The 27,814-nt window shown below is 43.6% G+C and overlaps 2 protein-coding genes across 2 annotated transcripts in view; one reads left to right on the forward strand and one right to left on the reverse strand.

The window, feature by feature from the left end:
• Nucleotides 1–27,814, forward strand: part of LOC137657601 (uncharacterized) — a 315,322-nt gene that overhangs the window by 126,009 nt on the left and 161,499 nt on the right. The window lies entirely within an intron of this gene.
• Nucleotides 1–27,814, reverse strand: part of LOC137657600 (nucleoporin NDC1-like) — a 74,853-nt gene that overhangs the window by 16,748 nt on the left and 30,291 nt on the right. The window contains exons 4-9 of the mRNA XM_068391958.1: nucleotides 9,841–10,061; nucleotides 8,530–8,684; nucleotides 7,869–8,061; nucleotides 6,828–7,036; nucleotides 6,360–6,474; nucleotides 5,675–5,775 (exon numbers count right to left, since the gene is read on the reverse strand). Of these exons, the coding sequence (XP_068248059.1) occupies nucleotides 5,675–5,775; nucleotides 6,360–6,474; nucleotides 6,828–7,036; nucleotides 7,869–8,061; nucleotides 8,530–8,684; nucleotides 9,841–10,061 (994 nt within the window). The remainder of the gene's footprint in view (nucleotides 1–5,674; nucleotides 5,776–6,359; nucleotides 6,475–6,827; nucleotides 7,037–7,868; nucleotides 8,062–8,529; nucleotides 8,685–9,840; nucleotides 10,062–27,814) is intronic.

Consider the following 27,814-nt stretch of genomic DNA (forward strand, 5'->3'; position numbering starts at 1 on the left):
AGCATAAGAGCAAGTCTTTAGGGTTGTCTGACCGAGGGATTGCTGGCACCGAAAAGCCCTCGAACCGAGGATCCCAACAAGCCGGGTTCTGTGTTTTGGCCACAAAGCTAGGGACGAATTTAAACGAAGCCTCACGCCACCCCTTTGAGTGTGAGACCTCGAACGATAGTCCGTGTAACTCACTAACTCTCTTTGCCGAAGCCAGGGCCAAGAGGAAGACTGTTTTGAGGGTGAGTTCCTTATCCAGGATGTCCTTGAGGGGCTTGAAGGGCGGTTCTGACAGGGCTTTGAGTACTCTAGCTAGGCGCCACTGCGGTACCCTCACCTCTTGTGGGGGACATGACTGTTCAAAACTCCTGATGAGCATCGAGATGTGACGGGAGGCTCCCAAATCAATGCCCTTTAGGAGGAAGACCTGACCTAATGCTGCACGTACTCCTTTTATGGCTGGAATGGAAGAGCTCACATCGTCTCTGAGGTACACCAGGAAGTCCGCTATGTCGTGAATCGAAGCCCCCAAGGGTTTGATATCCCGGAAGTGCACCATTTTGAGAAGACTGCCCATTTTGCCTGGTAGACTGCGATTGAGGAACGCCTTAAGTAACTTGACATCCTCGCCGCGGTCCTCGATGAGTATCCATCCTTCTTCAGGAGCCGCTCGATAACCTCCACGCGTGAAGGCGGAGGGACCGAGGGTTTTCGTGAAACCTTTGTAAGTGGGATTGACGGAGGAGGTCTGGCCTGTCTGGAAGCGGCCAAGGAGGAAAAAGGGCCAGTTCTTTTAGGTCTGCGAACCACTCCCTCTCCGGCCACCAAGGCGCAACCAAAGTCATCTGGAGGTTAGCTGTTGCTCTCACTCTGTTGAGGACTTGCCTGATCATCCCGAAGGGAAGGAAGGCGTACACATCGAGGCCGTCCCAAGGGTGTTGGATGGCGTCCTCGAACGCTGCTGACGGATCTGGGACTGGAGAACAGAACACGGGGAGCTGGGCGTTCAGACGTGTGGCGAAAAGGTCCACTACCGGAGAGCCCCACTTCAGTATGACTGCCCGAGCTACTCCCGGGTGTAGAGTCCACTCTGACCCTATCACCTGGCCTACTCTGCTGAGGCCGTCTGCCAGGACGTTGTTCTTTCCTGGGATGAACCTTGCTGTGATTTCGATCCCTTCTTTTGCAGCCCATTCTAGTAGTTCTCTCCGGATAACGCGCATAGCTCCTTCGACTTTAGACCCCCTTGCTTCTTTACGTAGGCTACTACCGTGGCGTTGTCACACATTAAGGCCACGGTGTTCCCCCGGAGGAGGTGAACGAATTCCTGACTCGCCCTCAGTACGGCCATCATCTCTAGAATGTTTATGTCGCGTTGCTTCCTCGCGCGACCATCTTCCTTTTGTCGACTTGTCGAGTAGGTAAGCCCCCCAACCTTCCTTCGATGCGTCCGTGAACAATAGCACCTCCGGAGGGTCGGGGGCGAAGGGCATCCCCTTCTCGGTGTTCATTCTGTCGTGCCACCACTGTAGGACCACCTTCGCTTCTGGGGAGACCGGAACCACCTTGTGGGGATTTCTTCCTTGGGTCCAGTGTTCCTTCAGGTTCCATTGCACTGCCCGGAGTTTGAGTCTCCCCTGTGGTACTAACTTCTCTAACGACACTAGGTGGCCTAGCAACTTCTGCCAATCCTTGGCCCTCCTGGGTTGGTCCGTCAGGAAGGGTTGCAGAACTCGCTCCAGGTTTTCCAACCTCTCCAATGAGGGGAAGGCTCTCACTAACCGGGTGTCCAGGACCATCCCCAAGTAGGTCATTCTGGTGGTGGGACTCAACTGGGACTTTTCTAAGTTGACCGTGATACCCAATTCTTTGCAGAGACGGAGCAACTTTGCGCCTTGCTCCCTCAGTTCTTCCCTTGAGGCTGAAAGAAGCAACCAATCGTCCAAGTATCGGATCAGACGGATGCCCTGCTCGTGTGCCCATACGGAGACCGTCGTGAAAACTCTTGTAAACACTTGGGAGCTGTCGACAGTCCGAAGCAAAGGGTCTTGAATTGCAGGACTCGGGTATCCCACTTCATCATCCTGAGGAACTTCCTGCTGGAGGGGTGAACGGGGATTTGGAAGTAAGCGTCCTTGAGATCCAGGGATATCATGAGGTCCCCTTCTCTCAAGGCGGCCAACACTGTACTCACAGTGTCCATCTTGAAGTTGGTTTTTGCCACAAACTTGTTGAGGGCCAACAGGTCTATTACTGGCCTCCACCCCCCTGTCGCCTTCTCCACCAGGAAGAGCCTGCTGTAGAACTCCGGGCCGGGATCTTCGACTGGTTCCAACGCTCCCTTAGAGATCATGGACGACACCTGTTCCTGCAATGCCGCCCGTTTCAAGGGGTCCTTGGGTATCAACCACTACAGGCCGGAATGAGAGGGGGAGGTTCTGCTAGGAAGGGTAGTCTGTAACCTTCCCTCAGGACTGTCACTGTCCAGGGATCCGCACCGTAATCCTGCCATGCTTGCCAAGAGTGTTTGAGGCATCCCCCTACTTGAGGCTCCAGTAGGAGTAGGGGGCCTCGCCTCCTATCTCCTTCTGGAGGAGCGGCCGGACCGACCTCTCCTTGAGTTGCTGAAGGACGGTCTAAAGTTTGACTGAGGGGCTGTGTTGCTTGAAGCCAAGGGTCCGAAGAAGCCTCTCTTTTAGGTTGGGCAGGGGATGCCCGGGATGAGTGAGGGACGTCCACAGAGGGTCTCCTGTGTGGTGGGCGTCTCATAGGGGGAGGTCTATGCTCTCCCACGTCCTTCATTTTCCTCACCCTCTCCATCGTCTCTTCCACTAGCTTGAGGGGGAAGATTGACTCGTCCCACACCGAGGTATTCCTCAACTTTCTCGCTTCTCGGTCGGGGAGTTTCCTCACTAACTTGCTGAGGACTGTATCCCTCTTCCACAGGACCCAATTGGTGGCCTGGGAGAGAGATTGATAAGATAAAAACTTTAGGGCTTTGCCCCCTGAGCTAATCAGCTCTTTCAATAAGGACTGGTTCTCTGGGAGGGAGAGATCATGTGACGACTGAAAGCCTACCAAAGTGCAGGCCCACCAGTCTAACCAGGAGGACACGTAAACCAAGTCTTGAGCCATGTCCTCCACCATGGAAGTCTCCGTACGGGAGAAGCACACCGGGGCCGTGGACGCTCTGTCTTCAGTGGCACCCTGGTTCAACGCGGTAATGGCTGACTCCACTGCGCGGGTCCCTCCACGACGACCTTCTAGCACGTAGAATCTTTTCTGCGTCCTTAGCCCCGGGAGCAGCTTCGAGGAACTTTGGCTCCTAGGGGCGTCTGCCAGGCCGGCCAAGAATTTGTCTATGTGCTCCATACCAAGCTTGACATCAGGAGCTAAGGGTAGAGCTAAGGAGGGCTTCTGTTGCACTGGATTCTCCACAATCCTACTGAGTCCGGAGAGCCAGGTCTATTCCGCCGCGGGCTTGGGCTCATCTAGCCGATGGTTCCGTCTTATGAGGGCCGACACTTTCTGATAGGAGGAGATGTCATCCGATGAGCACTCTCCTCCTGCTACCAGGGCCTCCGTCACCAGTCCCTCCGCACGCGTATCTTCGGTGACGGTGGGGGGGGGTAACGTTGGATGGGCCTGCCCGTGGCACGGGCGGACCCGCAGAGGCGAAGGTATCTGTCATGGGATTACCTTGCCCTGCGGGGTTTCTCGTGTCCGTGGGATTATCCCGGGCCGCCGGGCGCCCTTGGTGCTTAATGAAGTCAGCCAAGGTGCCTGCGGCTGGCTAGGTGCGTCACAGGGGGCTGGGATCGACCTCCCCTGACGGGACTCTGGTCCGTAGGAGGAGAAGGAGGGGCGAGACGGTGGAGATGAGGCTCTAGGGAGCCAACTGGAAGCGGCCGCGGCTGTGGTAACCTTAAACAGCTCGCTCCGGGGCACCGTGATGTTCACCCAATCCTTCGATCTACTCCTTTTAGCCTTCTTCTTTTTCCGGGACCTCTCCCGCTTCCTCTTCGTGGACTTGGGTCCGTCCTCCGATGACGATGAATCCGAGGAGAAGGAGAGGGAATCCGGCGAATCACCTGAGACGTCCAATGCAGCAGGGGGAACTCCATGTCGAATCTCTAGTGTCGCGGGCTGAAGAAAGACGGGCGGGAGCGTTGACGAGGGCGCCGGGGGAGACCGAGGTACCTTCTTACGGGCGAACCAATGATCGAACTCCTCCTCTAGTCTGAAGAGTGACCTGAAGGGCGTCCTAGGGGGATCCTAAACGGCGGGGTCCGACTTAGAAGAACTTCCTTTCTCGGCGTCTCCCCTGCCGGCCGAAGCACCTGAAACACATACCCATGATGCTGGGGAAGAGGTAGCACCCGACTTCCCCCACATAAAGTCTTCAGTAGAGATGGGCAAAGTCTTCAGTAGAGATGGGCCCTGTGGACACCAGGACCTCGTCTCCCACACACACTCCTGCACTTCCCTCAGGCCCCTCACATGCCTGTATCACACCAGAATCTTCCCCAACAGACAATTCAGACTCCTGGGGAAGGGTAATGGGCCGCTTTCCCGCAGCGGACTTACCTCGTCCCCTACTCTGGGTAGGGGAAGATGGAAGGGAGCCTCGTTCCGACGAGGCATCTGGAGACACCAAAGAAGAAGACACGTTGGCTTTCTTGGGCGACTTCTTGGCCGCCTTCTTCTTCTTCGTGCCATAAAGGACCCACTGGATCTCGCCCCAGGACTCGCACTCCGAGCACGTAGTGGTAGGGGAGCACACCTTGCCCCTACATGAAGAACACAGCGAGTGCGGGTCAACCTCGGGCTTGGAGAGGAAAGCCCCACAAGACTTACCGGCCACAGGCCCAGGGCAACGGCGGGGATGCTCCATAACGAAACACTAACACACCAAGAGACACAGAGGAAAGGATAAGGATAAGGACACGTGGGAACCGCATGGTAGACACAAAGGGTCGCACTGGGTAAGAGAGAGCGCGGCGAGATGGTAATCACGTTGCGACCAGAAACTTACTGAGGAGCACGACCTGAGCTAGCACGCTCTCCGACCCCGGGTCGCCTCAGGGCGCGTATCACTCCGCCTGAGGTTAACCCCATAGAAAACGGGAATAGGGTAAACTACACAAAATTCTGGTCGGTTTGGAGAGTTACCAGTAACTCCTAAGAAAGTAGTTCTAGGTAAGTACTCTGTGTTGGAACAAATAAATATTTCCTATACAGTATAAAATATAAAAACTTCAACGAAACAAGAGGAAGAGAAAGAGCTCTCTTGCTTGAGGGTACACTTGGGCACACTTATCTTATTTATCTTCCTCTTGTTTTGTTAAAAAAATTTTAGTTTATATATGAAACATTTATTTTAATGCCATTACTGTTCTTAAATTATTCAATTCTAATTATTAATTATTTTTCTTGCAGTTTATTTATTTCCTTGTTTCCTTTCCTCACTAGGCTATTTTCCCTGCTGGAGCCTTAGGGCTTATAGCATCCTGCTTTTCCAACTAGTTGTAGCTTAGCAAGTAATAATAATAATTCTTCTTCTGTTTATACAAAATTCAGCCTTCCAAGATATACAGTAATTTCTAACTGAATCTTGATTATGAAATTCAATGGCCTATAACTAAAGGTACATAACAAAATGTAACTACCATCCATGAAGTCATACCTTTTGAAGCTGCAAAAATGCTGCCAAAATATCTGGTATGTTTCTTTGTGCAACGCCATATTTGTCTTCTGTGAATGATGAAGAAACAAGATCTCCAAATGCTGTAAAAGGTAAAATAAAATATTATAATTAAGGTACAGAAAATAAATTGGCATAACAATTAAGGTGATATACAATAATTAGATTGGAATACACTGATTATACTCTTTAATGTTAGATATAACTGACCTAACATCACTATCATTAATAAAAAAAAAAAAATAATAATAAATGTACTGTATAAAGAACAATCACATTCAAAACATATGCAGGGTAAAAAGTCCAATTTTTCAAATGATTTGGCAGAACATCCCATGCAATTTATCAGCTTTTTGGGAACTGCTATTTTCATCTTATAACTTAATGGAATACTGTAAAATGTAAATAATTGTCTATTCATATAGCAGACAGGCTGTCTCACACAAAGTGTATTGTATTCTGTGATCGTGAAAAAAACTAACCTATGCTGGAAACAACAATTTTATAAACAAATTTCTAGTTTCATTTACAATATTACTCATCCATTATAGCAACAACTAAAAGCAAGGTATGAATTAGCAGATATCATCTTTTGAAACCCTTATTAAAATTCATAAACTTTATGTCTTTATTACCAACATTAACAAAGGAAGCTTAGTTTTTTTACCTTGAACTGCCCAAATCACAGGAAGAGCATCAGCAAATATACTTCGATTCGTTGCATCTGGCAATTCAGCAAGGAAATATGCAAACACCGGATACTTCTTAAGACCGTCCAAAATCTGAAATTTGATGCATAATAAAGCATTTACATTTGGTGACTAGAGTATAGTTTTTTGTAGGGAAGATTCCTATATTACACAATAAAGATGCTGCAATATAACAAATTTCAAGTAATTTGTATTTCTCCTATCTATACTTACGAGGCACTTCCTTAGGAGATCTGGGGCGTTAGCCCCCGTACCAACCAAAATTTAAAGGTTAAATAACAAGCCTATCTTATTATTCATATCAATTACAACACAAAACTTTGCCAACATGCTAAATAAAATTCATTAGTAAGCTTTACAATGCAACAATGAGAGCTATTATTCAAAACAGTAAAAAAATCTCATCAACTTTCAAGAGAAAATACCTTTTGTAGTCTTTCCTTCATAGTAACAGTTGGTGCCTTGACAACAGCATTTTTATTGATATCAGTAGAAGCGACAGAAGGATCCAAAGGTTTCACCGGAACTTTAGGTATTTCCTCTGGACAATTATGTCTCCTAAGTCTGTCGGTGAATTTACGGATCAGATTTAGAGATGGATTCATGATGCCGAGCCAGTTACGGGGATGACCACCTGAAGAAAAAACGATAGATAAAATTTTCATTCAGAATACAGAACAATTATACGTAGACATTTATGAACTTACTGAGGATATTACAGCACTGTTGATATCTAAAGGATTAGTTTTAGTTAATGTATATATTCCCAAGCTTCACATAGTGTTTTGATCGAGAAAAAATGAGATCTATTTATTGACGTTAGGGGGTTGAAATATTTGTGAGGAAAAAAAGATCATTATTAGCTTAGGACCAATTTTCATTGTAGCTTTTCCACTTCAGTACCTTCTGCTCTTTAGTAGTAAAGGGGATATTTATCGCAAGAGTCGCACACAATAGATACCCCAAAAGGGTCTTGTTGCAATCCTTTGGGGCTGCAGGTACTCTACTCACTTTTGTTTTACTTTTCCTAAATTTGTGGGAACTTCTAGTCTTGCAAAGTGACTTTGTTTTTTATTTTTATTTTCAACTTTTCCTTCAAATATTTAGCAATTATTTCCTCCCCTAGAAGATAGATACCTGTATTTAATATTTTGATAACATATACTTGAAAACTTCCTATTACTAAACAGCAGCTCAAACCTCTAAGCATATACTGTAAAAGCAAAAATTTCAATATGGTGCAATATACCCAAAATTAGTCATTAAGAAATAAATACTTAAATGTATAATAACACAAAACAGTCAATTTCTGCTAAGTTGTGGTAGAATACCATTAAACTGAGAAGTTAAATACTTACAAAACTAAATAATAGAGGTTATAAGTTAGTCATAACAGATTTCTACAAGAAATAACTCTAATCAAAAGGGGAAATTAATAACTATTGTTAAATGTATATCAAACGCACCTGGCTGGCTGATGGCGTAAATCTGAGAACGCCTTACGAAGTTGCGTGGTTCAAGTGCTGCTAGAGTTTTTAAATCCATAAAAGCCAGAAGTTGAAGAAGTCCACTTGAACTAAGTGCATGGGACAACCTCCAAGAATCTAAGTCAGTTTCTGGATTGATATCTTCCTCTGAGGTCAAGGGGATTTCAATAGGCTATAAAAAGAAAATTATTCATTATGAAGATTATCAATAAAAGGAATGTGTAATGTATTTTTCAATATGTAGTTACATTTCATCTACTTCTACCTGGAGATTAAAAATGTTTAATGTATTCACTATGTCTTTTTTCTGTCACATTATGATGTTATTTGTGAAGGCTGGATATAAACCAGCACAAAGTTGATAAATATCTAAGATTGATGAATTATTGTTCAAGCATTGTTTAAAGAGATTCTTCAGAAGCTGGAATATCACTTATCCTTGGACGTGAGACCAAGCATTAGAGTTGTAATGGCCTTACCGTATTTAACAAAGTTGGGAAAAAATCTGGATTCCTTATTTCATGAACTAAAGAACATGATACCAGGTGGTACTCAACCTAATACTTGAATAATGTAAGTTTTCTTAGGCAGAGAAAAATAAAATCACTAAACAATTATGAAATAGTAAATAACAACTTACCTCCGTTATAAAGATATGAAATATGTCGTTAAAGAACGTTATCGAAATTGCCCAGAGTATGGTAGCCATGAACATTGTCACCATCAAAGGTATATCGAGGATCACAAATCCATCCGTCCAACTGCTTTTGCCATTTAATAAATTCAGCATGATGCCTGTAAAATGGAATAAAATACAACATGATTTCACACCGACATTAAAATATCAAATAAATATTGAATTATAATGACAAATTTCACAGGTAAAGACTATGTAAACTAGTTATTATAATCTTATCTTCCTTAATAAAGTTAAAAATCCTTCCAGGGTAAAATAAGCCTAGTAAACATTCTTAGTAGGCTGACCAGGTTATCCATGTTAAAGTTATCCTTTAAAGCACTTGAACTAATATCAGATCTTGTAAAGATCTGGACTCTAAAAATCCAAATCTTATGATGGACCATGATAATTTTTAATTATTTTTATCTCAATTTAGAAACCCAAAAGCAATGTAAACCAAAATGCAGGTAGATCAAGATAAGTGCAAATTATAGTATTAGACCAAAATTTTATAAATAATTCAGTATTGGTATTGTACTTTAGTTTCAGCTAAAATGTTAAGAGTAAGAATAAAACAAATTTATGTAATTGGCAAAAATTTCTGAAGAGCACTTATTTACGTACAGTGCCCGTACAAAACTATTATAATGAAAGAAAGCTCTCAATCTTTCCGAGTCTCTTATCCGTTGAAGGAATCCCACAAATGAAGTCTAGATATTTGAGTGTTAAAAACAGCAATCACCCAATTTTGTCTTATCTTACTAATTTAGTGAACCGTGACAATTAGTATTTTAAAAGTTGTAAAACAATATATTTCCTCCAGCAAAATATAATTAGGATAAGTTATCCTTTTCACATAAAAGAACCTTTAATATCTGGCTCACCACAATTCTACTGGATTTACCCCATGACCAATACATATACACTAAAGTAACAGTAATGTAAACAGCACTACAGAAGTAAATTACCAAGGCTATCTATCTAATTACCAAGGCACTTCCTCTAATTTTAGGGGATAGCCGACATCAAATATAGGAACAAAAAGGACCTTTGCTTTCTCCGCTCCTCCCAGCCTGACGAGGAATTCAGCCGAGTTTGGCTGGTACTGCTAGGGTGCCACAGCCCACCCTCCCCGTTATCCACCACAAATGAAGTTTCATATGCTGAATCCCATACTGCTGCTACCTCCGTGGTCACTAAATATCAACATTTCTACTTGTCAAGCATCAAATGTTAAGCAACCAACGCAATTATCAACGAAACCATACTCACCAAGAATTAAGAATGAGATCATACTTGGCCCATGCTTGTTGTATGCCTCCTTCACCTTACTGATAGATATTTTGGACTTCACACGCTGTAGCCTGCTTGGATACACGGTGGCTGGTATCAGCAAATTGCCATTGTCCATAAGGTAGTAGTATGCATAATATGCGCCATTCATCAATCCCATGTAGAGGATAAAAGCCTTCCTCTTGTTACATAATGCACCCCTGTAAAATGAATAATCAGCATCTTTCTAAACTAATGAAATTTAATAGAAAAAAATTTCAATTCTAAGTATCGACTGATGAAATTCTAAAATAATCTTATTCACGTCCAAATTTCTTTACAAAATTCAATAACCTATGGGTTAAAATGATATTTTAATTATAAAATAAATTTTTGAATATACTTACCCGGTAAATATATAATAGCTGAGCCTCCGGCGGCTCGACAGAAAAACACACAAAAACTCGCGAGCGATCGCTATGAAGGTTGCGGGTGTGCCCACTAGCGCCAACTATCGGCCAGATACCGCATATACATGTAAACAGACCCAATTTTTCTCATCCCGCTGGGTCTCTATCGGGGAGGAAGGGGGGGCCTTTAATTTATATATTCACCGGGTAAGTATACTGTATTCAAAAATTTACTTTATAATTAAAATATCATTTTTAAATATTTAACTTAGCCGGTGAATAATAGCTGATTCACACCCATGGTGGTGGGTAGAGACCAGAGTTAATTAAGTTTACAGCGTATATGCTTAGAGTTTTTGACAGTTATATCATAACAAAACCCAAATATATAAAGGTACCTGGTAAGGAAGTTGACTTAGACGATTACTCTGCCTTATTAATCTGTCTTCCTCACGAAGCCCAGCGATCCTCTTAGGATGCTGAAAGACTCCCAGGAGCTGAAGTATTAAGGGCTGCAACCCATACAACAGGACCTCATCAAACCCCTAATCTGGGCGCTCTCAAGAAATGACTTTGACCACCCGCCAAATCAACCAGGATGCGAAAGGCTTCTTAGCCTTCCGTACAACCCAAAAAACAATATTAAAAACATTTCAAGAGACAGATTAAAAAGGATATTGGAATTAGGGTAATGTAGTGGTAGAACCCTCACCCACTACTGCACTCGCTGCAACGAATGGACCCAGTGTGTAGCAGTCCTCGTAAAGAGTCTGGACATCTTTTAAGTAAAATGACGCGAACACTGACTTGCTTCTCCAAAAAGTCGCGTCCATAATACTTTGCAGAGATTTATTTTGCTTGAAGGCCACGGAGGTTGCTATAGATCTAACTTCGTGCGTCTTAACCTTAAGCAAACATCGGTCTTTCTCATTCAAGTGAGAATGAGCTTCTCGTATTAAAAATCTGATAAAATATGACAAAGCATTCTTTGACATAGGCAATGATGGTTTCTTAACTGAGCACCATAATGCCTCAGATTTACCTCGTAATGAGTTAGTACGAGCTAAATAGAACTTAAGAGCTCTAACAGGACATAATACTCTTTCCAGTTCGTTGCCTACGATCTCTGATAAGCAAGGAATATCAAAAGATTTAGGCCAAGGACGAGAAGGCAGTTCATTTTTGGCCAGGAAACCAAGTTGAAGTGAACAAGTGGCTTTTTCTGTAGAAAAGCCGATGTTCTTACTGAAGGCATGAAGTTCACTGACCCTTTTAGCCGAAGCCAAGCACACTAGGAAAAGTGTCTTGAGGGTGAGATCCTTCAGGGAGGCTGAATGTAATGGCTCAAACCTGTCTGACATGAGGAACCTTAGGACCACGTCTAAGTTCCATCCAGGAGTTGCCAAACTACGTTCCTTAGAGTCTCGAAAGACTTAAGGAGATCTTGGAGATCTTTATTGTTGGAAAGATCTAAGCCTCTATGTCGAAAGACCGAAGCCAACATGCTCCAGTAGCCCTTAATCGTGGGAGCTGAAAGGGAGCGAACCTTTCTCAGATGTAAAAGAAAATCTGCGATTTGGGCTACAGAGGTACTGGACGAGGACACAGATGCTGACTTGCACCAGTCTCGAAAGACTTCCCACTTCGACTGGTATACTCTAATGGTAGAAGCTCTCCTCGCTCTTGCAATCGCACTGGCTGCCTCCTTCGAAAAGCCTCGAGCTCTTGAGAGTCTTTCGATAGTCTGAAGGAAGTCAGACGAAGAGCGGGGAGGCTTTGATGGACATTCTTTACGTGGGGCTGACGTAACAGATCTACCCTTAGAGGAAGACTTCTTGGAAAGTCTACCAGCCATTGAAGTACCTCGGTGAACCACTCTCTCGCGGGCCAGAGGGTAGCAACCAACGTCAACCTTGTCCCTTCGTGAGAGTTGAACTTCTGCAGTACCTTGTTGACTATCTTGAATGGTGGGAATGCATATAAGTCCAGAAGAGACCAATCCAGTAGAAACGCGTCTATGTGGATTGCTTCTGTATCTAGGACTGGAGAGCAATAGATTGGTAACCTTTTGGTCAACGAGGAGGCAAAGAGGTCTATGGTGGGTTGACCCCAAGTAGCCCAAAGACTCTTGCCCACGTCCTTGTGGAGGGTCCATTCCGTGGGTATCACCTGACCCCTCCGACTGAGACAGTCTGCCAAGACGTTCAAGTCCCCCTGGATGAATCTCGTCAACAGGGAGATGCCTCGATTTCTTGACCATAAGAGAAGGTCCCTTGCGATATCGTGCAGCGTGAAGGAGTGTGTGCCTCCTTGCTTGGAGATGTACGCCAAAGCTGTGGTGTTGTCTGAGTTGACCTCTACCACTTAGTTTCGAAGAAGCTTTCGAATATCATCAAGGCCAAGTGGACTGCTAATAGCTCCTTGCCGTTGATGTGCATGCTCTTCTGACTTGAGGTCCACAGACCCGAGCATTCCCGACCGTCCAGGGTCGCACCCCAACCCAAATCCGACGCGTCTGAGAACAACACGTGGTTTGGGTTCTTGACTGCTAGGGATAGTCCCTCTCTCAGACTGATATTGCTGTCCCACCATTTCAGGCATGCCTTTACTGATTCGGAGACTGGGAATGATACCGTCTCTAACGTCTTGTCCTAGTTCCAGTGAGAGGCTAGATGGAACCGGAGAGGCAGAAGGTGTAGTCTCCCTAGTGAGACAAACTGCTCCAGGGATGAGAGAGTCCCTACGAGACTGTTCCAACTCCTGACTGAACAAACGTTCTCTTTTCAGCATTAGTTGGACTTCGAGCAGGGCTTGTTCTATTCGGGTGGCAGACGGAAAAGCCCGAAAAAACTGGACTGCGAATCTCCATCCCCAAATATAGAATAATCTGGGATGGGATCAGTTGGGACTTTTAGGTTGACCAAAAGTCCCAACTCCCTGGCCAGACTCAACGTCCAATGTAGATACTGCAGACAGCGAAGACTGGACGATGCTCTGAGAAGCCAGTCGTCCAAGTACAGGGAGGCTCGGATCCCCGATAGATGGAGGGATTTTGCCACATTCCTCATGAGCCTCGTAAACACGAGAGGAGCAGGACTGAGGCCAAAGCACAGGGCTCGAAACTGGTACCCCACATTCCTGTAAACAAACCTCAGAAACGGTTGGGAATCCGGGTGTATAGGAATGTGGAAGTATGCCTCCTGAAGGTCGAGAGAGACCATCCAGTCGCCTTCCATTAATGCTGTCAAGACAGCCTGGTAGACTTCATCGTGAAGTTTGTCTTGACAATGAACACATTGAGCGCACTTGCCTCTTACGTACTCCTGCAGTGAACATGGCTGCCAGATCATTGGGGCCATCCCTGAGGGACTTGTTCCTGCAGAGAACGTGGCTGTCAGATCATTGGAGCCATCCCTGAAAGCCTTGTTTATGCATGACATAATTGTACAGCAAAACTTCAAACGCTCGAAAAAAACTCCTAACAGGAGATGGTCTAGCTCTGAAGTCGACCATAAAATCTTGGAGCGTCTCATGGCCATGCGCCAGGGAGAGTCTATGAGGTTTGAGAAGTCTATCTGGGCAGAGGCAGGAACTCCCAAGCCGAGAACTTCTCCCGTGTCATATCAGACTCTCGCTCTATAAGCCAGCTTAAAAGTAGGGAAAGTAAAGGCTGTCTCCCCCAAACTCCTCCTGGTGATTAACCAGTCGCCTAGCAAACGTAAAGCTCTCTTAGAAGAGCGAGAGAGCACTAGCTTATAAAACAACGGCTTCGAAGTAGCTAGGCCTAGTGTAAAATGTTATTTTTATTAATAAAATAAATTTTTGAATATACTTACCCGGTGATTATATAGGCTGCAACTCTGTTGCTCGACAGAAAACTCTACGTTCAAAATACGCCAGCGATCGCTATGCAGGTAGGGGGTGTACATCAACAGCGCCATCTGTCTAGCAGGTACTCAGTACTCAATGTAAACACAGAACCAATTTTCTCCTCGGTCCACTGGGTCTCTATTGGGGAGGAAGGGAGGGTCCTTTAATATATAATCACCGGGTAAGTATATTCAAAAATTTATTTTATTAATAAAAATAACATTTTTCAATATTAAACTTAGCCAGTGATTATACAGGCTGATTCACACCCAGGGGGGTGGGTAGAGACCAGCATTACTTGTTTACATTATTATGAGCTAAGTATTTTGTATTTCATTTTAGCAGTTATTCAAAATAACAAACATAAAATAAATAAGTACCTGGTAAGGAAGTCGACTTGAACAATTACTCTGCCTTTTTAAGTACGTCTTCCTTACGGAGCCTCGCGATCCTCTTAGGATGCTGAGCGACCCCTAGGATCTGAAGTATCAAGGGTTGCAACCCATACAACAGGACCTCATCAAAACCTCTAATCCAGGCGCTTCTCAAAAAATGACTTTGACCACCCGCCAAATCAAGTAGGATGCGAAAGGCTTCTTAGCCTTCCGGACAACCCAAAAACAATAATAAAACATTTCAAGAGAAAGATTAAAAAGGTTATGGAATTAGGGAATTGTAGTGGTTGAGCCCTCACCCACTACTGCACTCGTTGCTACGAATGGTCCCAGAGTGTAGCAGTTCTCGTAAAGAGACTGGACATTCTTAAGATAAAAAGACGCGAACACTGACTTGCTTTTCCAATAGGTTGCGTCGATTATACTTTGCAGAGATCTATTTTGTTTAAAGGCCACGGAAGTTGCGACAGCTCTAACTTCGTGTGTCCTTACCTTCAGCAAAGCTTGGTCTTCCTCATTCAGATGGGAATGAGCTTCTCGTATTAACAGTCTGATAAAATAGGATAAAGCATTCTTTGACATAGGCAAAGATGGTTTCTTAACTGAACACCATAAAGCTTCAGACGGGCCTCGTAAAGGTTTTTAAATAGAACTTAAGAGCTCTTACAGGACATAAGACTCTTTCTAGTTCATTTCCAACCATACGATAAGTTTGGAATATCGAACGATATTGGCCAAGGCCGAGAAGGCAGCTCGTGTTTGGCTAGAAAACCAAGTTGTAGAACATGTAGCCGTTTCGGATGAGAATCCGATGTTCTTGCTGAAGGCATGAATCTCACTGACTCTTTTAGCTGTGGCTAAGCATACCAGGAAAAGTGTCTTTAAGGTGAGATCTTTCAGGGAGGCTGATTGTAGCGGTTCGAACCTGTCTGACATAAGGAATCTTAGTACCACGTCTAAATTCCAACCAGGTGTAACCAAACGACGCTCCTTCGTGGTCTCAAAAGACTTAAGGAGGTCCTGTAGATCTTTAATGTTGGAAAGATCTAAGCCTCTGTGACGGAAGACTGATGCCAACATGCTTCTGTAACCCTTGATAGTGGGAGCTGAAAGAGATCGTTCTTTCCTCAGATATAAGAGGAAGTCAGCTATTTGAGTTACAGAGGTACTGGTCGAGGATACGGATACTGACTTGCACCAGTTTCGGAAGATTTCCCACTTCGATTGGTAGACTCTAAGGGTGGATGTTCTCCTTGCTCTAGCAATCGCTCTGGTTGCCTCCTTCGAAAAGCCTCTAGCTCTCGAGAGTCTTTCGATAGTCTGAAGGCAGTCAGACGAAGAGCGTGGAGGCCTTGGTGTACCTTCTTTACGCGTGGCTGACGTAGAAGGTCCACCCTTAGGGGAAGTGTTCTGGGAACGTCTACTAGCCATCGAAGTACCTCGGTGAACCATTCTCTCGCGGGCCAGAGGGAAGCAACTAGCGTCAACCTTGTCCCTTCGTGAGAGGCGAACTTCTGCAGTACCTTGTTGACAATCTTGAACGGAGGGAATGCATATAGATCTAGATGTGACCAATCTATTAGAAAGGCATCTATATGAACTGCTGCTGGGTCCGGGATTGGTGAGCAAAATATTGGGAGCCTCTTGGTCATCGAGGTTGCGAAGAGATCTATGGTTGGCTGGCCCCAGGTGGCCCAAAGTCTCTAGCATACATCCTTGTGGAGGGTCTATTCTGTTGGAATTATTTGTCCCTTCCGACTGAGACAATCTGCCATGACATTCAAGTTGCCTTGGATGAACCTCGTTACTAGTGATATGTCTAGACCTTTTGACCAGGTGAGGAGGTCCCTTGCGATCTCGTACAATGTCAGAGAGTAGGTCCCTCCTTGCTTGGAGATGTACGCCAAAGCCGTGGTGTTGTCCGAGTTCACCTCCACCACTTTGCCTTGAAGGAGAGACCTGAAGCTTTTCCAGGTCAGACTTACTGCCAGTAGCTCCTTGCAGTTGAAATGCATTGTCCTTTGACTCGAGTTCCATAATCCCGAGCATTCCCGACCGTCTAATGTCGCACCCCAGCCTACGTCCGATGCGTCCGAGAAGAGAACGTGGATGGGAGTCTGAACAGTCAGGGGAAGACCCTCTCTAAGGTTGATATAGTCCTTTCACCAAGTCAGACAAGACTTTATCTTTCCGGAAACCGGGATCGAGACCGCTTCTAGCGTCTTGTCCTTTTTCCAGTGAAAAGCTAGATGGTATAGAAGAGGACGGAGGTGTAGTCTTCCTAGTGACACAAATTGATCCACGGATGACAGTGTCCCTACCAGACTCATCCACAGCCTGACTGGGCAGCGTTCCTTCTTCAGCATCTTCTGGATGGATAGCAGGGCTGGGGGCTGATCGTCTTGTTCAGCAACGTCCTCATCAGAGGGTTCCTCATCCGAAACTGATGAGGAAACGGCAACGGAGTGGGCAACGTCTGACTCGCTGAATCCGGTCGCACTGGTGGATGCGTGACGGAGCCGGACGCAATATCATGGAACTGCTGCACAGTCTGTGAACTGTCAACAACCATGGGTGCGCGAGGAAGTACAGCGTCAACCCGAAACTGTCTAGACTGTCTGGGTTGTGCAGTCAACACCCTAACGGGTTGCTGAGGTTGACGCACTGCGTCACAACAAGTCACCTCTGCTGGTTGTTGAACGTCCTGAGCGTCAACAACCACCTCCGAGCGTCGCTTAACGTCAACGTGCGACTGGCAACCCACACTGGGTCGCATCGGTGGAGGAACCACCTCAACTGGCAGACGCGAGTAGGTTACCTCAGCGTCAACAGGGCGCACAACCGACCGGTTGGAAGGTTGTTGGCCAGAAGGAGGAACCACCTCAACTAGCAGACGCGAGTAGGTTACCTCAGCGTCAACAGAGCGCACAACCGACCGGTTGGAAGGTTGTTGGCCAGATGGAGGAACCACCTCAACTGGCAGACGCGAGTAGGTTACCTCAGCGTCAACAGGGCGCACAACCAACCGGTTGGAAGGTTGTTGGCCAGAAGGTTCTTCTCCGCATTTAAGTCCTCTATCAAGGACGCAAGCTTGGACTGCATGTCTTGCAGCAAAGCCCTTTAGGGTCTACGAGAGCAGGTGTGGCAACAGACGGGGTTAGCGACTGAGGCGGAACCATTTACCATCCCTGAAAGCCTTGTTATGTGTGACATAATAGTACAGCAAAACTTCAAAGGCTCGACAAAAGTTGAGAAGTTGACCTGTAAACAACTTGGAGCGTCTCCTGGCTAGGCGCCAGGGCGAGTCTACCAGAATTGAGAAGTCTATCTGGGCAGAGGCATGAACTCCCAAGCCGAGAACTTCTCTCGTGTCCTATCAGACTCTCGCTCTATAAGCCAGTTTTAAAGAAGGGAAATCAAAGGCTGTATCCCTAAAACTCCTCCTGGTGCAAAAACCAGTTGCCTAGCCAACGTAACGCTCTCTAGGAGAGCGAGAGAGCACTAGCTTAAAAACAACGGCTTCGAAGTAGCTAGGCCTAGTGTAAGTTCTGACGTTTAGGCGAACGAGGAGCAGCAGTTACAAGATCCGGACGAAGATCCTTAAAAAATCATCATGATTTAATTAAAGTCCATAGGAGGCTAAGCAGCTTAAGGCTCCTCTCCAAATGACAGAGTCCTCAAGGGAATATCAGTAGGAGGGAGAACAGCACTTTCTCAGCTACAGGAACCTTGTCCGATAAAGCTAGGTTACCTCAGTGAGTCTCTCACTGGTGCATTAGTAGCAGACCAGAAGGCAACGTCATGTAACTGCTTGACAGTCTGTGAACTGTCAACAACTGAACTGTCAACCACAACAGGTGCGTGAGGACATACAGTGTTCACTCGAGACTGCTTTGACTGTCTATACTGAGCAGTCAAAACAACTCTAGAATGCGGAGGTTGACGCACCGCGTCAAAACAAAACAACTTAGACTGTTGTTGTACCTCGCGAACGTCAACGGAAGGTTCCGTGCGTTACTGAACGTCAACATGCGGCTGGCAGGGTACACTGGAACGCATGGGTGGCGGGACTCTCTCAGCTGGAGTGCGGCAGAAGGTTGCCTCAGCGTCCAGAGGACGCACAACCGTGGTTGGTTGTAGGTTAGAGGTTGGTGCAGTGTCAACCTTCTCCGCACGAAAGTCCCGCATCAATGACGTTAACTGAGACTGCATGGTCTGCAGCAAAGACCACTTAGGGTCTACAGGAGCAGGTGCGGCAACAGACGGTGTGACTGCCTGATGCGGTACCGCTTTGCCTCTCTTAGGAGGTGAGCAGTCGTCGGAAGACTGCAGCGAGTCCGAACTGACCCAGTGGCTACAACTGGGCCGTTGGACTTGCGCGGAAGGGACCGACTGGTACGCTTAATAAGCTGCGAGACCTTGGTCCATGGTTTCTTACGAGAAACCTCTTCCGCAGACGAGAAATAAATGGGCTCTCTCGTCTTTGTGTGGGTGGGGCGATCTTGGGTAGATACGCCCGAAACCACGGAGGGAAAACGTCTGTTCGTTGATCAAGGCCTGACGAACCCATAAGTCGTTCGACATTACTTCTCCCCTGGGCTTGGGAGCTTGCAAGAGGTCCCGGACTAGGTGAACGACAGGCACGAACAGACGAACCCTCGGACGCAACACTGTAACACTTTGCGCATATCACTTTATCACTTTGACTTTCTGTTTTGCACTTATTTCACTGAAATCGAAACTTTACTGATTTCTACCTGAAACACGCAATTCTACCCTAATTTAAAAGGTAGTAATTGCGGAATCAGTCGTATAATGCAGCTCATTAATACTAGCAAAAAACAGAAAACATATATAAAGATAAAAATTTCAGTGGCTGGGAAAGAGACTAAACACTAGTTCAAATAAACTACGTTTACAATCTCTCACCGCACATAGCCTGGGGACAAGAATAAAACCCTAGAAACGTTTTACCTTCTTCCCCGTACAGCGACTAGGGACGAGAGTAACGCGAGAACAACGTTACCCGCTTGAACGGAACGTTTTCTCTCCTCTCTCTCCCTCCGTCTCTATCTCTCTCTCTCTTTCTCTCTTGATTTCGCACCTAAGAGAAGAGCCCCATTATATATCGTCAAAAAAACATGTTATTTGACTAAAGGAAAAAAACTGAAAGGTTTTCCAATAAAAAGTTCCTTTAATTTAGAATTTAAAACATTAAAGCTAAGAAAGAATGAACAAAACGTCAGAATCGATTTATCTTACTGCAAAGTGAAACCGTGTACACTCTCTCTCTATCGTAACGATAGAGCGCATGTTGAACGTCCTGAACGTCAACAACTGCGTAGTCTAAAAAACTAAACGTTAGTTCATCTTTGAAAACAGTACGAAGACTATCAAAGAAATTCTTTCATAAAACATTAAATTTAAAAAGTTTTAAATTCTTTAAAGGCTAAATACGATATAACGGGCTCAACGTTGATTAACTTCGGTTCCAAGTTAGGACCGCCTACTATCAGGAAAGGTCGCATATAAACAAAACATAAAAATTATCTTTATATGTTTATAATAAATGGAAAGTTAATCGAAGAGGCCTAATAAAGGCGGAGAGATATAAAATATATAGATCTATAACGTGTTAAGCAAAATTACTAAAAACCTAAACACACTTCCGTCTAAGGGAAGGGTCGGCCATTTAAAAGTGAAAGAGAGTCCATACTCTCTTTGTCACCCTAATTAAATCTATCCAAAACGAGTTCAAGTTTTGAGATGAAGATAAAACACCTGCATAGCGAAAGCTCAAAACTAGAATAGTGTACTTCACCAAATAGTTGTGAAAACAAATCCAGTTAGTAACAGCGTATTAGTAGGTCTTGCCGGTAGCCCGACAGAGAGAAAATTGGTTCTGTGTTTACATTGAGTACTGAGTACCTGCTAGACAGATGGCGCTGTTGATGTACACCCCCTACCTGCATAGCGATCGCTGGCGTATTTTGAACGTAGAGTTTTCTGTCGAGCAACAGAGTTGCAGCCTATATAATCACCGGCTAAGTTTAATATTGAAAACACTGACGTTTAGGCGAACGAGGAGCAGCAGTTACAAAAAGATCCGGACAAAGATCCTTAAAAATCAGCATGATTTATTTAAAGTCCATAGAGGGCTGAGCAGCTTTAGGCTCCTCTCCGTCTGACAGAGTCCTCAAGGGAATATCAGTAGGAGGAGGATCAGCAACTTCCTCATCTGAAGGAACCTTGTCCGACAATAGCCGAGTCTCAAGCAAGGGAGAGACCTGCCGTGGTGGCAATGCTTGACAAGCAGAGTCCACACGCAAAGGAGCAACAGTATCAGTCAAGGACGCTATGTCATGTAACTGCTTAAAGGACTCACCAGTAACAACAACAGGTGCGGGGGGACGTTCGACGTCAACTCGAGACTGCCTTGACTGCTTAGACTGAGCAGTCAAAACAACTCTTGACTGCGGTGCTTGACGCTCAACGTCAAAACAAGTCAACTATGCTGGTTGGTGAACGTCCTGAACGTCAACAAGAGCAAGCGGCAGCGGCTGAACGTCCACAAGCGGCTGAGAGTCAACACGGGACTGCACTGCATCGAGTGAGGCTCTACAAAACACGATTGACGTGACTTTGTAACGTCAATGTCAACAGGACGAGCAAAGGCTCGTTTGGGCGGCTGACGGCCAAGATCTCGATCAGCTAAGCGGCGAGGATCATCGTGAACCTGCTCAACAGAATAGTCCTCCATAAGAGAGGCAAGCTTATTCTGCATGTCTTGCCGTACAACCCATTTAGGATCAACGGGAATGGTTGCGGTAAGAGACGAGGGTAACGTCTGTGACTGCAAAACCTTGCCTAAAAAAAGACTCTCGGAGCCTGTGTTACGCTTTTGTTTAGGCGGCGAGCAGTCTTCCGATGACTGCATAGGGTCAGAGCTGTCCTAATGGCTACAAACAGGACGCTGGACCTGTCCTGAAAGGACTGACTTTCGCTTAAAGGGCCTCGAAACCTTGTTCCACGGTTTCTTATGCGAAAAGCCTTCGGATGACGAGGAGAAAATCGTCTCGCTCGTCTTATGGTAGGGGCGGTGTTGATGAGACACGCCTGAAACCATAGAGGGAACGTCTGTTCGCTGATCAAGTCCTCTCGAACCCATAAGTCGTACGACATTACTTCTCCCCTGGACTTGGGAGCTTGCAAGAGGTCTCGGACAAGGCGAACGACAGGCACGAACAAGACGAACCCTCGGTCGCAACACTGATAACACTTTGCGCAATTATCACTTTATCACTACGATTTTCTGTTTTGCACTTACTTCACTGAAATCGAATTTTTCAACAATTCACATTAGGTATGAATAAAACTGATTTCTACCTGAAGCACGCAATTCTACCCTCATCAAAAGGTTATAATTGCGAAATCAGTCGTATAATGTAAGCACATTAATACAAGCAAAAAACAGTAAACATATATTAAGATAAAAAGATCAGTGGCTGGGAAGGAGACTAAACACTAGTTCATTCAAAACTACGTTTTCAATCTCTCACCGTACAGTGCCTTGGGACGAGAATAAAAACTAAAAACGTTTTATCCTTTCTCCCCGTACAGAGACTAGGGACGAGAGTAAAAAAACTAACTCGAGAACAACGTTACTCGCTTGGGACGAGAATAAAGATCGGAACGTTCTCTCTTCCTCTCTCTCTCTCCGTCTCTCTCTCTCTCTCTCTCTCTCTTGATTTCGCACCGAAGAGAAGAGCCCACTTACCTTTCGTCAATAAACAGGTTATTTGACCAAAGGAAAAAACTGAAAGGTTTTTCAATTAACAAGTTCCTTTAAAATAGTATTTAAAACATTTAAGTTTGAAAGAAGAATGAACAAAACGTCAGAATCGATTTACTCTTTCTGCAAAGTGAAACCGTGATTCTCTCTCTCTCTATCGTAACGATAGAGCGCAAACTGCGTAGCATAAATAAACTAAACGTTAGTTCATCTTTGAAACAGTACGAAGACTATTCAAAGAAAATCTTTCATAAAATATATACTAAAAAATATTCATATAATAAGTTTTAAATCATTTGCTCTGTAAAAGTTATTTACGATTGAAAGGGCTCAACGTTGTTTAACTTCGGTTTCCAAGTTAGGACCGCCTACTCTCGGATTAGAGGAGGAATAGGAAAGGTCGCATATAAACAAATCATTAAAATTTATCTTGATGTTTATTATAAATGGAAAGCTAATCGAAGAGGCCTAATAAAGGCGGTTGAGATATAAAATATATAGAGGAAAATCTATTTATAACGTGATAAGATAATTGCTAAAAGCCTAAAACACACTTCCGTACTAACGGAAGGGTCGGCCATTTAAAAGTCAAAGAAAGTCCAAAAAAACAATCCAAAGTCATCAAAAATTAAATCTATCCAAAAACGAGTTCAAGATTTAAGTTGAAGATAAAACACCTGCACTGCGAAAGCTCAAACCAAAAGGAAGTACTTCACCAAATATGTTGAGAAAACTCCAGGTTATACAGCGAGTATTGATACGTCTTGTCGTTAAGGCCGACAGAGAAAAATTGGGTCTGTTTACATGTATATGCGGTATCTGGCCGATAGTTGGCGCTAGTGGGCACACCCGCAACCTTCATAGCGATCGCTCGCGAGTTTTTGTGTGTTTTTCTGTCGAGCCGCCGGAGGCTCAGCTATTATATATTCACCGGCTAAGTTAAATATTTAAAATTTCATGTGTGTACAGTAATTCCTTACAAAATAAGAATACATATAACAGGAGAAAAATGGACTATATACTTATTTTAGAAAATAGAAGTAGTTCATTTTATAAATCGTGATGCCATTTCTTAACAACTGAAAAATCAGTTAGTTGAAAAAGTAAAATACCAATGGAATTTCCTTAACAGAAAATTATCCAAGACTGTACTTTCTATTCTTTGCTGGATGGAATGTTGGAATCATAATCATAATCATAGTTTTAAATCAATTTTTGCTGTACAGGGTTAGCTATACAGTACATATTTTCCTCAGCTTTTGTCTGGTGATTTTTTGCAGATTCCAAATTTATCTACAAGTTATATATGATATTACCTATTCTTCCCACACCTTTCTACCAGTTACCTCCGTTTCACTATTACTCTGCTCTAACTGAATGGCCCCTCGTTTTTTTTCTCATCAAATGCCAAAATACCTTAACCCCAAAAATATTGGTTTAAATCTGTGTCCTCTTATTAATAAATCACAGAATAATGTTGTTACACTTTCATGTAGCCCTGCCAATCAGCGGTCTAGATGTGTACAGCAATGAAAACACCCAATTGCCTGTGTGCTCCTACTTCTGCATAGCAGATTAAATAGCCTTATATAGGAATCATTAACTTTCAGCTTTATTTATTTAATAAGATATGCTTACTGTAAATGGTTCCCTAATACCAGCTTCCCAATGAAGCATCTCATCCAAAGCTTGCCTTTCTACTGTAGCAAGAATTTTACGCATTAAAACTTTTTTGAAAAGTAGTCACTAGATTTCTATGTTGAAGGTGGCAATCCTTCTTCACAACATTACTTCTGCCTTGAATGTATTCTTTTTGCCTTTTTAATACATTTCCTTTGGTCTCTTATCTCCTCAAATGTCCACCTACTTATGGCATTGTCTTGCTCTTATCATTTAGTCCTAATTAAGAATAAACACTTTGGGTTAAGCTGCAAGAAATTCTAAACATATGACTTGGCGATCTCATGTTAAAACAATAAATACCTGTAAATTACAATCTGGCACTTGAATGCTGTTACTCAGTAGAGCAGAACATCTACAATATTATATCCTAGTCATCGAGAGTATTCACCAAAAAGCACTAATGGAAGTTTTGATTTAAGTGAATTTTGGGAAAGATAAAGAGTCTGAGAAACTGTTGACATCTAGAAAAAAAGTACAGTCAGATTTACCTTACTCAGGGGTTCAGTTCCACAACAATTATCTGGTTTTATCTAAATGCCATAACATATGTTTTCCCTGTTGGGGCCCCCTGGACTTATAGCATCCTGCTTTTCCAACTGGGGTTGTGGCTTAGCAAGTACAGTAATAATAATACATCTGATTTGATTTTGTTACTGTTTTTAGAATGATTTATTGTTAATTTGTTCTCATCCTTTATTTATTTCCTTATTTCCTTTCCTCACTGGGCTATTTTTCCCTATTGGAGCCCTTGGGCTTATAGCATCTTGCTTTTCCAACTAGGGGTGTAGCTTGGCTAGTAGTAATAATAATAATAATAATAATAATAATAATAATAATATGGTACATAAACAGATATGCATAGCCTAAGCACAGCCATCTCTATACTGTACATTATATACGACTGTATATCTCATGTATTGAGATATTTCAATTGCAGTTAAGTACACTAAGCTAGACTTACTCTACTTCAAGTAATGCAAAGAGTTAGAGTTAATGATAAACTTCAACAAGTAACTCATCTGGAGGTTTTTTATTAAAATTTTTCATATTTTTTTTAATGATTTATATAATTAATGATGAGTTAACAGTCATACCTTTCTTTATCATATAGTTATGTAGGTGTGACTCTTTTTCCCTCGATGGTAATGCCTTTTGTCTAATTACTGTAGTAGTTATGTACAGCATTTATTGATTGACTGTACATGTATTTGGAAAACATGACAGTGCAATACTCTACTGTAGGTGTCTTGCCTGGCTAAAGATATTGCTGTATATCATTAATATCTATATTAATTAAGTACCCATGTTGGGAAAAATAACTGTAACCTGTAAATCTAATTTATACAAATTAGGGAAAAAACATAAAAAAAAAAGCCAAGCACGAGGGAACATTGAGCCATTTAGAGCTTTAAATACAGTAGGAATATCAAAGTACAGTATTACTGTACTGTAAAATCAAAGGCAAGCTAAAATACAGAATACACAATAAAAATTTTCTACATGTTAAAAACATCAACTTATTATTACATGTATTACAATAGTTGCAGCGTACCTCACCAATTTCATTTTTGCATCTGGAGCTTCGTGAAATGTTTTTTAACTATACTGTACTCTAAACAGGTAAATCCTATAGACATCAAGCCTGACTGTATAATAAATCTACTGTTAACAAATTTTTTTCTAAACTATAGAACTTTGGGTGTGGAGGAAATGCCCCCTAAATCTCGATGAAGTCACAGGCAGCAGGGTGACAGATTGGTTTAATGTGAGACAAAATCTTATTTATTTTAATGTTACTGTTCTTAAAATACTGTATTTAATTTTTCCTTGTTTCCTTTCCTCACTGGGCTATTTTCCCTGTTGGAGCCCCTGGGCTTAAAGCATCCTGTTTTTCCAAGTAGGGTGGTAGCTTTGCAAGTATTATTAATAATAATAATAATAATAATAATATATTTTAATTATAAAATAAATTTTTGAATATACTTACCCGGTGAATATATAGCTGCAACTCTGTTGCTCGACAGACAAACTCTACGGAAAAAACTCGCCAGCGATCGCTACACAGGTTGCGGGTGTGCCCAACAGCGCCATCTGTCGACCAGATACCCAGCTCTTATGTAAACAAAGACTCAATTTTCTCCTCGTCCCACTGCGTCTCTATTGGGGAGGAAGGGAGGGTCATTTAATTTATATATTCACCGGGTAAGTATATTCAAAAATTTATTTTATAATTAAAATATCATTTTTAAATATTTAACTTAGCCGGTGAATATATAGCTGATTCACACCCAGGATGGTGGGTAGAGACCAGTAATATATGTTTACATTTTATGAGCTAAGAGTTTTTTATTTCATTTTAGAAGTTATCAAAATAACAAAAACAAAATAAATAGGTACCTGGTAAGGAAGTCGACTTGAACAATTACTCTGCCTTTTAAGTACGTCTTCCTTACGGAGCCTCGCGATCCTCTTAGGATGCTGATCGACCCCTAGGAGCTGAAGTATCAAGGGTTGCAACCCATACAACAGGACCTCATCAAACCCCTAATCTAGGCGCTCTCAAGAAATGACTTTGACCACCCGCCAAATCAACCAGGATGCGAAAGGCTTCTTAGCCTTCCGGACAACCCATAAAAACAACATTAAAAACATTTCAAGAGAAAGATTAGAAGGGTATGGAATTAGGGAATTGTAGTGGTTGAGCCCTCACCCACTACTGCACTCGCTGCTACGAATGGTCCCAGTGTGTAGCAGTTCTCGTAAAGAGACTGGACATCTTTCAAGTAAAATGACGCGAACACTGACTTGCTTCTCCAATAGGTTGCGTCCATTATACTTTGCAGATATATATTTTGCTTAAAGGCCACGGAAGTTGTTACAGCTCTAACTTCGTGCGTCTTCACCTTAAGCAAAGTTCAGTCTTCCTCACTCAGATGTGAATGAGCTTCTCGTATTAACAATCTGATAAAGTCTGACCAAGCATTCTTTGACATAGGCAAGGATGGTTTCTTAACTGAACACCATAAAGCTTCAGATTGGCCTCGTAAAGGTTTAGTACGCTTTAAATAGAACTTAAGAGCTCTAACAGGGCATAAGACTCTTTCTAGTTCATTGCCTACGATCTCCGATAAGCTGAGAATATCGAAAGATTTAGGCCAAGGCCGAGAAGGCAGCTCATTTTTGGCTAGAAAACCAAGTTGCAGCGAACAAGTGGCTTTTTCCGACGAAAATCCGATGTTCTTGCTGAAGGCATGAATCTCACTGACTCTTTTAGCCGAGGCTAAGCATACCAGGAAAAGAGTCTTAAGAGTGAGATCTTTCAGGGAGGCTGATTGTAACGGCTCCAACCTGTCTGACATGAGGAATCTTAGTACCACGTCTAAATTCCATCCAGGGGTAGCCAAACGACGCTCCTTGGTGGTCTCAAAAGACTTAAGGAGGTCTTGCAAATCTTTATGTTTGGAAAGATCTAAGCCTCTATGCCGGAAGACCGATGCCAACATGCTTCTGTAGCCCTTGATAGTGGGAGCTGAAAGGGATCGTCCTTTTCTCAGGTATAAGAGAAAATCAGCTATTTGAGCTACAGAGGTACTGGTCGAGGATACAGAAACTGACTTGCACCTGTCTCGGAAGACTTCCCACTTCGATTGGTAGACTCTAATGGAAGACGCTCTCCTTGCTCTAGCAATCGCACTGGCTGCTTCCTTCGAAAAGCCTCTAGCTCTCGAGAGTCTTTCGATAGTCTGAAGGCAGTCAGACGAAGAGCGTGGAGGCTTTGGAGTACCTTCTTTACGTGTGGCTGACGTAGAAGGTCTACCCTTAGA

This window comes from Palaemon carinicauda, chromosome 18, assembly GCF_036898095.1.
Source record: "Palaemon carinicauda isolate YSFRI2023 chromosome 18, ASM3689809v2, whole genome shotgun sequence".
Classification (NCBI taxonomy): Eukaryota; Metazoa; Arthropoda; class Malacostraca; order Decapoda; family Palaemonidae; genus Palaemon; species Palaemon carinicauda.